At 38.7% G+C, this 12288-nt stretch overlaps 1 protein-coding gene across 1 annotated transcript in view; it reads left to right on the top strand.

Moving 5' to 3' along the window:
- Nucleotides 1–601: 601 nt before the first annotated feature.
- The window catches only part of ARL13B (ADP ribosylation factor like GTPase 13B), a 68316-nt gene continuing 56629 nt past the window's right edge, over nt 602–12288 (top strand). Inside the window, exons 1-3 of the mRNA XM_043991077.1 lie at nt 602–743; nt 4803–4873; nt 5965–6214. Coding sequence (XP_043847012.1) covers nt 658–743; nt 4803–4873; nt 5965–6214 — 407 coding nt within the window. The 5' untranslated portion in view covers nt 602–657. The remainder of the gene's footprint in view (nt 744–4802; nt 4874–5964; nt 6215–12288) is intronic.

Below are 12288 nucleotides of genomic sequence, written 5' to 3' on the forward strand. Positions count from 1 at the left end.
TGGACAAGGAAGAGCCAGGGCTGGGAGAGAAGCATTCTTTATTTTTACAACTTAGGAAGTAAAAAGTACACTTTCTGGATAGATGGAAGAAAGGAGAAACTGGGAAATAATTGATTAAGACAGCAAAAGGAATAGAGGTAGGAAATCTCTGTTCTGCGTAGCTAAGGTTTGTTTTCTCAACAGAAGCCCTAGCAACAAGGACGCGCTCCGTTGCTCAGTTGCAGTCCCCCTCCCCTTAGGAAACATTCTTTTCTCCCTCTTCCTCGTTGGGCGGGGGTGGGGCGGAGCAACATAGCCAGCCAATCAGAGGCTTGAGGCTTCACAATGGGAGTGTTACGTCAGTGCACCGCTGTTTTGTTGACCCCAGCAACTGAGGAGGGGCCTCTTGGCGTGGCCGCGTCGGGAGCACGTTCTTTTTTTTTTTTTTTTTGCGCTCCGCGGCGCTCCTTTGTTGTCAGCTTTTGCTGGTGTTAAGAATATCCCGGAGTTAATTGCTTTTGGCTTTGTGAGCCTTTACCCATCCCTTCCCCCCCACCCCCTCCCCCATCCACGCCCCTGTCTTGCTTCCCTGGCTTTTTTTTTTCCGTTTCATTGGCCGGGATCTTTTAAATCCTGCGCGCTGAGGCCGCCGGCTGCCTCTCCTCTCCTCGGCGCAGGATGGCCGGAGTCGGCCGCTGCAGATTTTTCAGTGTTTTTACCAGCTGCTTTGGCTGGATGGTCAAGCGTTGTCAAGCCCCACCGAGGTAGGACGGGGAAAGACAAGGGGCCCGGCCCGGCTCCTTGGGGTGGGGGCACATGGCGCATATTTTCTTGAAATTTTGCCTAGGTTGAGACCTTTGTTTTCCCACTTTTCTCTCTTCGGGGGAACCTGGACCTGTGAAAGGAGAAAGCCTAGCTCTTAAATGACTACCTCAATTTTTGCCGATCGCATTAGTTTGTAAATAAAACTCCCCTCCCCCCGAAATTGGAATCCTTTTTTGAATTCGGGATTCCTCCCCATCCCGTGGCCCCATGAAGTGGGATCTAAACCTTAAGGTGAAGTAAGTGTTAAGAAATCAGATACTGTCAAATATGTCAGAAGAGAGAGTCAAGCCTGAAGAATTGGAGTGGGCTTGGAGCTGTTCATGAGGGAGACAAGAGGGTCATGAATTGTGAAGGAAGATAGGATTTAGATGAGATGGAGTACATTTCAAGTAGAGGAAACATCACTTGGAAGTGGGGTTGTTCTACCAGGTACAAAGAGTAATCAAGTTACCGGGGAGTTATCTATGGGAGTGGTGAGAGGTTGGAGTGTTAGCTGGGGTTCATATTATATTTATTGCCAAACCAAGAAGTTTTTATTTTAACCTGTAAAGGCATTAAGTTGTGCTGGGGGATAATGTGTGCAAAGTGGTGTTTTTGAATGATGTATTGAAGGGTATCTTGGAAGCAGGAGATCAGTTAAAACACTTATTTCAGGAGTGAAGTAATCAGAACTTGAGCTGAATTGATGGTTTGGGGAATGTAAAGAGACTTCTAGATCTTAGAAAATCAGAACAAATATGAATTAATGATTGAATGGATGTAGGAAGAAGAGGAAAAGTCAAAGATGGTTTTTGAGCTTGGTTGTCTGGAAAATTGATGATCCTGTCCACAGAAATGGGCCAGTTCAGCTTTTATCTTTCTGCTGCTTTTATCTTACCTCAGTTTTCTCTTTCCCAGCTGTGAATAAAATCATAGGGCCGGAGGGACGACCTTAGTGATCATCTAGTTCAGATCCCTCATTTTACAGATTAAACTGAAGCTCAGTTTACAGGATTTCTCTAAGCCCATTCAAGTAGTTTAAATTCAGCTTCTACTTTTCTACTCACCCATGCCATTTTGCAGGCATTAACCTTATGCCTTCTTTATATTTTTTTTTCTTCTCATCTCACTTAAACTTTATTAGCATTTTTGACCTTTTTGTGTTTAGGTGGTACCTACTTGTGACCTTTAGAGTAGGTGTTCTTTTTTTAAAAAATATTTTCCCCAACAGGTGTTTTTTTTTTAAATAATATTTTATTCCCCAAATTACTTGTAAAAACAATTGTAATGGCTTTAAAATTTTGAGTGCTTAATTATTTGCCTCATGCCCTGGCTTCTCCCTGAGGCTGTAAGGTTATTCATTTGCAATCAGATAAAGCATTTCCATATTAGTCATTTTGTGGAAGAAAACTTGAACACTCTTCCCCCCCCCCCTTAAAAAAAAGTGAAAATAGTACTCCATCTGTATTCAGGTGTCATCAGTTCTTTTCTGGAGGCTATGTCTGGAGACTAGCTAAGTCTTTCATTCACAGTTGATCTTTGTACAATATTACTGTCATTGTGTATAATGTTCTGGTTCTGCTCCCTTCACTCTAGATCAGTTCACGTAAGTTTTTCCAGGTTTTCCTGAAATCATCCTGCTCATCATTTCTTGTAACACAAAAATATTACATTACAATCATATATCACAACTTGTTCAGCCATTCCCTAGTTAATGGACATCCCTTCAATTTTTACTTCTTTGCCACCATCAAAAGAGCTGCTATAAATATTTTTGTACAAATAAGTAACCCCCCCCCATTTCTAAAAAATTTCTTTGGAATATAGACATAGAAGTGGTTTTCCTGGATCAAAGGGTATGCACAGTTTTATAGCCCTTTGGGTATAGTTCCAAATTGCTCTCCAGAATGATTACATGATTTCACAACTCTACCAACAATTAGAGTGGGAGTTCTTAACCTAGGGTCCATGGACTATCAGGGTCATTGATAAATGACAGTGATGTAAAAAAAAAAAAATCAGTGTTTAAACAAAATAATACTATTGTTAATTATGAAAAACTGCAAAATTTATGCAAAAAACTCTACAGGTTGTCTTTTTAACTGCATGTCAGAGAACATAGACATTCTTAACCTATTTGATTTTTCCTGTGTAGAAAGGCTAAATAATTCTTGATTCTTCAGTGCTTTGATAACCTCTTCTTACAGTTATTTTAAGAATCACTCTCTCCATTGCCTTGTGTTACCTCTGTTGCTGACTTCATAGGAGACTACCCCACTGACTAGTTCAGCTGTTTTTTACCATATTTGTTTTCTGTGGTACCATTTTCATGTCAGTCAGCCAAAAAACATTTATGAAGTACCTACCTTCTGTGTTTCAGGCACTCTGTTAGGTGCTGAAGATCCGAATACAAAGAATTAAAAAAAAAAAACCCTATTCTAAAGCAACACATCTGAGATTGTCATGTTAGAGTATAAATGTGATTCCACTGACCTTGAGGGTGAAAAGAGCTTGGTGTAAAAATCTTTATAGATATTTTCTACTTTTCAACTGTGTTGTCTTTCTTATTGTTTTCTACTCCCTTTAATATGCTTAGGATAATACTGCTTTATTGGACCTTCTATCGATTATTCTTTAAACTTGTTTTGTTTTCTCCACTGTTTTCACTTTTGTATGAGGCAATACTTCTTTCTCATAATCTTTCATCATCTTTTCTCTGTAAAGTTCTTCTTACCCGAGTTTCTATTTTAAGTTGGTTTTGCCCTGACTGCTATCCCTTTAGCAAAATCTGTTTGCTCCCTGAAGCAGTTTCTAGGCCCTTTCAGTTTACTTTTTATGGCACTTGATTTACACAACTTAAATTTGTTATAATCTATTTTGAATGAATGACTGATAAAACATTTATTAAGCTCTTCCTTCATGACTGCCACTTTTCAAAGTTCAAGGGATACAAATACAAGAAACAAGACAGGCCCTGCTCTCAAGGAGCTTACATTTAAATTGGGAAAGAGAACATATTGGGGAGTGGTGGCTGTAGCTGTAGGATATTTTCTTTCCTGGAGTGGTCCTGTTGATTTGATAACTGTTTTCAGAGCAAGAATTATAAGGAGGAGGAGCAGAGGAATTGGAAGAGCAATGAAAAGAAGGAAGGGGCAGGCAAGGTTTACCTTAAGCAAGATATGGCAGGTGATGGGAGAAGCAGCAGTGGCCATGGATCTGGTTGGGCTATAGTGAATGGTAACCATTAGAAACCTAGGTTTCACAAGCCTGACATGAAGATGACAGGAATAGCCATTCCTTTTAACCACCTTCTATTTTGGAGGTGTTAGTAGTTTGTTTAAATAGGTCATGTTGGAGGTTGGCACTTACAAGTTAGTGTTCTGGTTATATACTGGTAGATGATTCAGGAATTCAAAGTAAATTTATTATGTGTTCATATTAAACATTGTGGGAAAGCATAATATTATGGAAAGAACACTAGACTTGGACTTTAGAGAGTTGTCCTGGACCCTCTTCCTTCTTTGTACTCTCAACAACCTCATAAGCTTCCATGAGTTCAATTTTATCTTTACACAGGTTACTTTCAAATACAGACAGCAGGACTCTCCTGAAGGGTCTAGTCCCATGTCATCAACATCATACTGGACATTTCAAACTGGCAGTCCCATAGAAATCTCAAACTCAACATGTACAAAATGGACAAGATTGTCTTCTCACTTAACCCTTTTTTTCAACTTATTTCTGTTTAGGGAATCATCATCCCTTCAGTCACATGGGTTCATGAATTTATTTAATACAATTGTATGTGATTATCACAGGGGTTTGTTGCTGCTTTTTATCTGCCATTTTGAATTTATTATATTACTTACCTTCTGTTTTCACAGATTATCAGAAAGTAACTATCTTAAAATGATTTTGCTTAATTGTGCCATAGAAATAAATTTTTTAAAATCTAAATTCATTATATTCTAAAGTGATTTTTAAATTCTAACATGATTTTTAATTGTTTCTATTTTAAGAAAGGTTACACTTTTGATGGTGGGGCTTGACAATGCTGGTAAAACAGCTACAGCAAAAGGCATTATCGGAGGTAAGCCATGGGTATTTCTGTAATTGTTAAATTAGTTTTAATTCTGACTACCTAGGTCTTACAAAGCTTTTTTTTTTTTTGGTGGGGGTGTTCTTCAGGCCATCAATTGCTATAACAGTCAATAACTTGGTTTTTCCATTCTTCTTCTTATGTTTGTTATCTTTGTAACAAAGTCACATAAACTCTTTGAGCCTCAGTTTGATAAATCTGTACATGGGGGTGATGATAATAGCAACTTCCTCACAGGGATGTTGTAAGGGTCATAGGAGCTAGTAAACATAGAAACCCTTTGTAATCCTTAGTTGCTTAGTTATTTCGGTCTTGTCTGACTTTTTTTTTTGTTGTGGGTGAGGCAAAGGGGGTTAAGTGACTGGCCCAGGGTCACACAGCTAGGAAGTGTCAAGGGTCTGAGGCCGGATTTGAACTCAGGTCCTCCTGAATCCAGGGCTGGTGCTTTTCCACTGCGCCACCTAGCTGCCCCTTGTCTGACTTTTTATGACCCTATTTAGGATTTTTTTTTTTTGGCAAAGATGCTGTAGTAGTTTGCCATTTCTTTCCCCAGTTTATTTTGTAGATGAGGAAACTGAGGCCAACAAGGTTAAGTGACTTGCCCAGGGTCCTCTTGATAGTGTCTGAGATGGAATTTGAACTCAGGTCTTCCTGACTCTATATCTGCCACTGAGCACCTTCTTGTTTGCAGTTCTTAACATACAAATAAAAAACACTGAATAAGTGTGAGATATTCTTATTAGGGAGGAATTAAAGGAAGATGTATAGCATTTCATTGCTTATATTGTTTAACTTTTTGTGTGTCTCATCTCTTCTCAATTAGACTCTTCACAGGCAGAGTCTGTATTATATATTTCTGTATTTTCCATAGTCCATAGGGCCTGTCTAACAAAGTTTTTTAAACAAATCAGTCATTCAACATTTCTTTAAATAAGTATTTCAGATCAGTGTGGCTTTACCTTAGTAGAACGGTGTAAGATTTTAGTTTTTGTTTACTAATAATTTAACAAAAAGTTAAATATTCATTAGTAAAGGCAGGCCTAAAGAATGTGTTGTCTTGTTTTCCCTTTCCTTTAAAACAGAGGCCCCTGACGACGTAGTGCCAACTGTCGGTTTTTCCAGAATTGATTTCAGAAAATGGAAGTTTGAAGTTACAATCTATGACATAGGAGGTGGGAGTAGAATTCGAGGAATATGGAGAAATTACTATGCCGAATCATATGGAGTAATATTTGTGATTGATTCCAGCGATAAAAACAGGATGGAAGAAACTAAAGAAGTAGTAACTGGTGTTATAAGACATCCCAGGATTTCAGGAAAGCCTATACTGGTGTAAGTAACAATACTTAATATATAAATTCAAGAAAAGTGATATATTGTAATAAAGAGATTGGTTTACATTTTCAAATATCAGACAGATGATATTAATTCTTCTAGTATCATGAAAACTGTATGCAGTTTATTTAACTTTTTTTATGCTAAGAGATTAGTGCTCCTTTTTACCTTTCTTTTTTATGTAAATTTTCTACCAGCCAACTTTCTCACATTAGTCAAGGCATATCCTGTACCTGCTTAGTTTTTTCTGCCTTTTATGATGTTGCATCAAATAATTGGAGCAGGAGAGTGGGGCAGTCCTGTGGCATCAGTGATTAGCTGGAAGACAGGAAACAAAAGACTACAGTCTTTCCTAGATTGGGAATGGGAAGAGGTGCTAACCCATTTTCCCCTTATTAAATACTTTAAATTCTTTTTTTTTTTGAGAAAAATACAATATTTTAATTGATAGTCAGCTTTGCTGCTTATGACTTTTGTAATCTTGGAAAAAATCACTGGTTTCTTCATTTTTATTTTTAATTTTATATTTATAATTTATTTTCCCAAATTACAGGTAAAATACAAATTTTGACATCATTTAAAAAAAAACAACATTGTGTTCCAAATTTTCTTCCTCTCTCCCCCGCCCCAAGAATTCAAACAATTCAGTATAAGTTGTACATGAGCAGTCATGCAAAACATTTCCACATTAACCAGGTTGTGAAAGAAAACAGATAAAAACAAAACTTCATATAAAGGAACTAACAAAAAAATTTATGCTTCAATCTGTATTCAGATACCATCAGTTCTCTCTCTGTAGATGGATTGCATTTTTCATAAGAGCTTCAGAGTTGTCTTGGATCATTGCATTGCTGAAAATAACCAAGTCATTCACAGCAGATCATCTCACAATATTGCTGTTATTTTGTATACAGTACATTTCACTGTGTATCAAGGTCATGCAGGTCTTTCCAGGTCTTTCTGATAGCATCCTGCATATCATTTTTTTTTTTTAGTAAACTATATATAGTACTTTAAAGAGAGATCTCCTTATAATCAACCCATGAGGTTGATTATTGCAACGACAGTAATAGATAACATTTATATTGGACCTTATACCTGACAAAGAATTTTCTTCACAATAGCCCAGAAAAGTACCATACATTTTGTCATCATCAATCAGTCATCATCCATCAATCCTCCTCCTCATCCTCAATCAATCCTCTTCCTCATCAGTCAGTCCTCATCTTCATAATTCAGTCCTCATCAATTAATCCTCATCTTCCTCCAATCATCATCAATATATCAATCATAATCATCTTCCATAACTCTTGCCTCCGCTTCAAAATTTTTTTCAGTTACTATTGTTAACTGTTTCCTTCTATCCTGTTCTCTCCACATTATATTTACTCTATTGTCTATCTTCTTTTACACTATCCCTCCTTAAAAGTGTTTTGCTGGGCAGCTAGGTGGTGCAGTGGATAGAGCACCAGCCCTGGAGTCAGGAGTACCTGAGTTCAAATCCGGCCTCAGACACTTAATACTTACTAGCTGTGTGACCCTGGGCAAGTCACTTAACCCCAATTGCCTCACTTAAAAAAAAAAAAAGTGTTTTGTTTCTGACTGTCCCCTCCCTCATTCTGCCCTCCCTTCTTTCACCCCTCCCTCCTTATCCCCTTCCCCTGCTACTTTCCTGCAAGGTTAGATCAATTACTCCATTGAATTGAGTGTGTATGTTATTCCCTCCTTGAGCCAATTCTGCTGAGAGTAAGGTCTTTGATTCACCCCTCCCTCCTTATCCTCTTCCCCTCTGTAAAGTTGCTAAAATCCTAGCTGGTATGTCTAAAATATCTAATGAGTGGTTGCCAATAAATTAGAAGCTTTAGTAAGAGTATTTAAGTATTTATTAAAGAGCATTAGGATCTAATGATCAGAGAGAAAGGTCAAAATCTAACTATTTTTAAGAGACCCCATCATCCGACCTGCTGTGGCGAAGTCAGGAACAAAAAAGGACCCAACACTTCCTTCTTCCTCCCAGAAGCCTCCTGTGAAACTGGGAACATCCCATCCCCCGGCCCCCCCCCCCCCAGCTCCAAGCTAATTGGCTGGTAGCTTTGATAGTACCCAGGAGCAAACGTCACTTCCTGATGCCAAGGAACTGACCACATGGCTTGCCCTCAGATGCCTTCTCCTCATGGCGGAGCTTTCCTACAGTAACTCTCCAGCAAGTAGCGTCACTCCAATTGTTACACCTCCTACTTTTCTGCAAGGTTAGATAGATTACTCCACCCAATTGAGTGTGTATGTTATTCCCTCCTTGAGCCAATTTTGATGAGAGTAAGGTCTTTGAGCCAATTCTAAGGCTCATTCACTGCCCCAATACTCCCCCATTTCCACCCCATCCATAAGCCCTTTCCTGTTTCTTTCATGTGAGATTTTACCCCATTCTACTTCTCCCTTTCCCCCTTCCCCAGTGCAATCCTCTTTCCTCCTCAGTTTTACCCTAAAGATGTCATCATGGGGCAGCTAGGTGACACAGTGAACAAAACACCCACCTCGGACCCAGGAAGACCTGAGCCTGAGCCTGAGCCCACATCCGGCCTCAGACACAAAACACTCAACCAACTCAGCAACACCAGTCATGCCACCCAGTCCTGACAACCCCACAAAAAAACCATGAATAAAAAATAAATGCTTTACAGATGTCATCCCTTCACAATCAATTCCTACTTGTGCCATCAGTCTAAATTTATTCCTATCATCTGTCCTAATGCTGAGAAAGTTCTTATGAATTAGAAATATCTTCTTCCCGTGTAGGAATGTAAACAGTTTAACCTTTTAACATCTCTCATTATTTCTTTTTCCTGTTTACCTTTTTATGCTTTTCTAGGGTCTTGTATTTGAAAATAAAATTTTCTCTTCAGTTCAGGTCTTTTCATCACGAATGCCTGAAAGTCCTCTTTTTTTTTGAAGTCCCATTTTCCCCCCTGAAGGATATGCTCAGTTTTTCTAGGTAGATGATTCTAGGTTGTAATCCCAATTCCTTTGCCCTCTTTCTAGAATATCATATTCCATACCCTCCAATCCTTTAATGTAGAACCTGCCAGATCTTGTGTTATCCTGACTGTTGCTCCACAGTACTTGAATTGGTTCTTTCTGGCTGCTTGTAATATTTTCTCCTTCACCTGGGAGCTCTGGAATTTGGCTATAATATTCCTGGAAGTTTTCATTTTGGGATCTCTTTCAGGAGGTGATTGGTGGAGTCTTTCGATTTATATTTTACCTTCTGTTTCTAGAATATTAGGGCAATTTTTCCTGACAGACTCTTGGAAGATGATGTCTAAGCTCTTGTTTTGATCATGGGTTTCAGGTACTTCAATAATTTTCAAATTATCTCTCCTGGATCTATTTTCCAGGTTTTCCCAAGAAGATAGTTCACATTGCCCTCTATTTTTTTATTCATTTGGATTTGCTTTATTGTGTCTTGGTTTCTCATAACGTCATTAGCTTCCATTTGTTCAGTCCTAACTCTTAGGCAATTATTTTCTTCAGAGAGCTTTTCCATTTGACTTTTCAAGCTGTTGACTTTTTTTTTCATGATTTTCCTGCATCACTCTCATTTCTCTTTCCATTTTTTTCCTCTACCTCTCTTTATCTTCAAACTCCTTTTTGAGCGCTTCTATGGCTTGAGACCAATTCATATTTTTCTTGGAAGCTTTGGATGTAGAATCCCTGACATTGCTATACTCTTCTGAGGTTGTACCTGGATCTTCCTTGTCACCAAAAAAACTTTCTATGGTCTGCACCTTTTTCTGCCTGCACATCTTGCCAGCCTATTTCTTGACTTTTGATTCCTTCTTAAAGTGGGGCACTGCTCGCAGGACTCATTATCCCAAACTTTGGGGGATACCAGGTGGTAAGATTTAAGGAGAAGCGTGTTCTAAACTCACCTGGCCTGTGTTCTGGTCTGTAAGTAACCACAGGCTGGTTGCTCTTCAACCTGGAAACAAATCTGGTTCACTTTGGTTGCAGCACGGAGTGCCTGCACCCCTCCCCACACCTGGGACCACCACCCAAGACTCTGTCCTGTATATGAGCCCAGGCAAAATGTCAGAGTTCCACCTCAGTGCCAGTAGAGACCCCTATAATCTCCCCACTGCCAACCACTCGACCCTCTCACCAGACTGTGAGCTATGTTAGTTGCAGCTGCAGCCAATTCAGAGGTTCTGGAAGTCTCTTTCTCTGGCGGGGCTGGATCTTTCTCAGTGTGGCCCCAGTGTTGGGCTCTACTTCCATCCTGGTACAGCAGACCCCTTCTACCAAACTTCTAAGCCATCTTTGGCTGGGAAATGGTTTCAGCCCAAACTTTTGTGGGTTCTGCTGCTCCAGGAATTGTCTTATGGCATTATTTGGAGTTTTTTGGAGTGATTATGTCAGGAGCACTTACTGCCTTTCCTCCACCATCTTGGCTCTGCCACCAATAACTTAAATTCTAATGTGCATTTTAACACTAAACTTTTATCACAGTAATCTTTTAAAACTTTTAATCATGCCTTTTGTTTTTATATCAAAATTATTTCAGAATATCTACCTTCCTGTGCCAATCCTTAATGAGACAAATATAAAAGTTAAGGAAAACTAACCAACATCTAAGAGCATATGTGACATTTCACAGAGTGTATGTGACATTTCACATTCATATAATCCTTGCCTTCCTTTGAATTATTCTTGTGTAAATAATGGGAAATGTGGTTACATATACACATCTTTCATTGTGTTAAGGGTAAAATTCTAGCTGGTCTGTATAAAATATTTAATGAGTGGTTGCCAATAAATTATAAGCTTTAGCAAGAGTTACACTTTTAAGCATTTATTAAGGAGAATAAGAATTTGGTAAAGAGAGAGAGAAAGGCCTACATTCATCTATCTATTAAAGGGAGAGCACATTTCTAGCTCCGTTCTCTGCCAGAGTCCACAGGAAAAGAGCCCCAGTCAGAGCGCCAGGCTCCCTCTTCTTCCTCCCACAAGCAAATGTCACTTCCTGACGCCAAAGAAAAGATGCATGGTCTTGCTCTCAAAGACCTTCACCTCATGGCAGAGCTCTTCTACAGTAAGTCTCCAGCAGGTGGCATCATTCCAATCGTTACAGTCCCCACTTTGTTTCTTCAAGAAACAGGGCGTTTCCCTGATGAAACAGTCAAAAATAACAGAATATAATAACCTATGCTAACTAACAATATGTTAATAACAATATAGAAAAAGGAGAGAGGAAAGTTTTGTCCAGAGAGGTAATTTTTTATCCTCATGAACTGGCGCTTTGACATTGGTCTTGCAAAGTGAGGGCCTCTGTAGAGAGCACATGTAATAGATGGTGTATATTTTAACAGAGAAAAAGAAAAAAAAACAATAAAAAAACAAAACTGTTCATTTAAATTTTTTTTTTAAACTGTTCATTTAAAGTCTCTGAAAGTCTTTTCTCAGATGTCCTCTAGGTGTAGTCATGGAATGGAAGTCTTTTCAGGGGTTGATGTGTGGATGCTGGTAATCAGCCAGGAAAATTTCCTACAAAATTGAGCTTAACACAACTTTAAAATAGCTTTGTCAATAATGAAATCAAACAATGAAAGTTCTCAAAAAAATGTCTAGGGGGACAGCTAGGTGGCACAGTGGATAAAGCACCAGCCCCAGATTCAGGAGGACCTGAGTTCAAATATGGCCTCAGACACTTGACACTTACTAGCTGTGTGACCCTAGGCAAGTCACTTAACCCCCATTGCCCTGCAAAAAAACCCAACAACAACAAAAAACCCCCAAAAAACCAACCAAACAAACAAACAAACAAAAAACATGTCTAAGGGAATTCAGAATCTTAGTTGTTACACATGAAACATATAATAAAACAAAAATTGAAACATTCTCTAAAACTTAATATTACTATAGTCTTAATATTACTATATAGTCTTAATATTATTATAGTCTTAATATTACTATAGTCCCCCCCTTATGGAGGGTAAATTGAGAAGACAATTGCTGCGATATTAATTTCTAAAAATAATTTTTATCTTTGTTTCATCACTTTTTGCATCATCTGG

This window comes from Dromiciops gliroides, chromosome 3 (assembly GCF_019393635.1).
Source record: "Dromiciops gliroides isolate mDroGli1 chromosome 3, mDroGli1.pri, whole genome shotgun sequence".
NCBI lineage: Eukaryota > Metazoa > Chordata > Mammalia > Microbiotheria > Microbiotheriidae > Dromiciops > Dromiciops gliroides.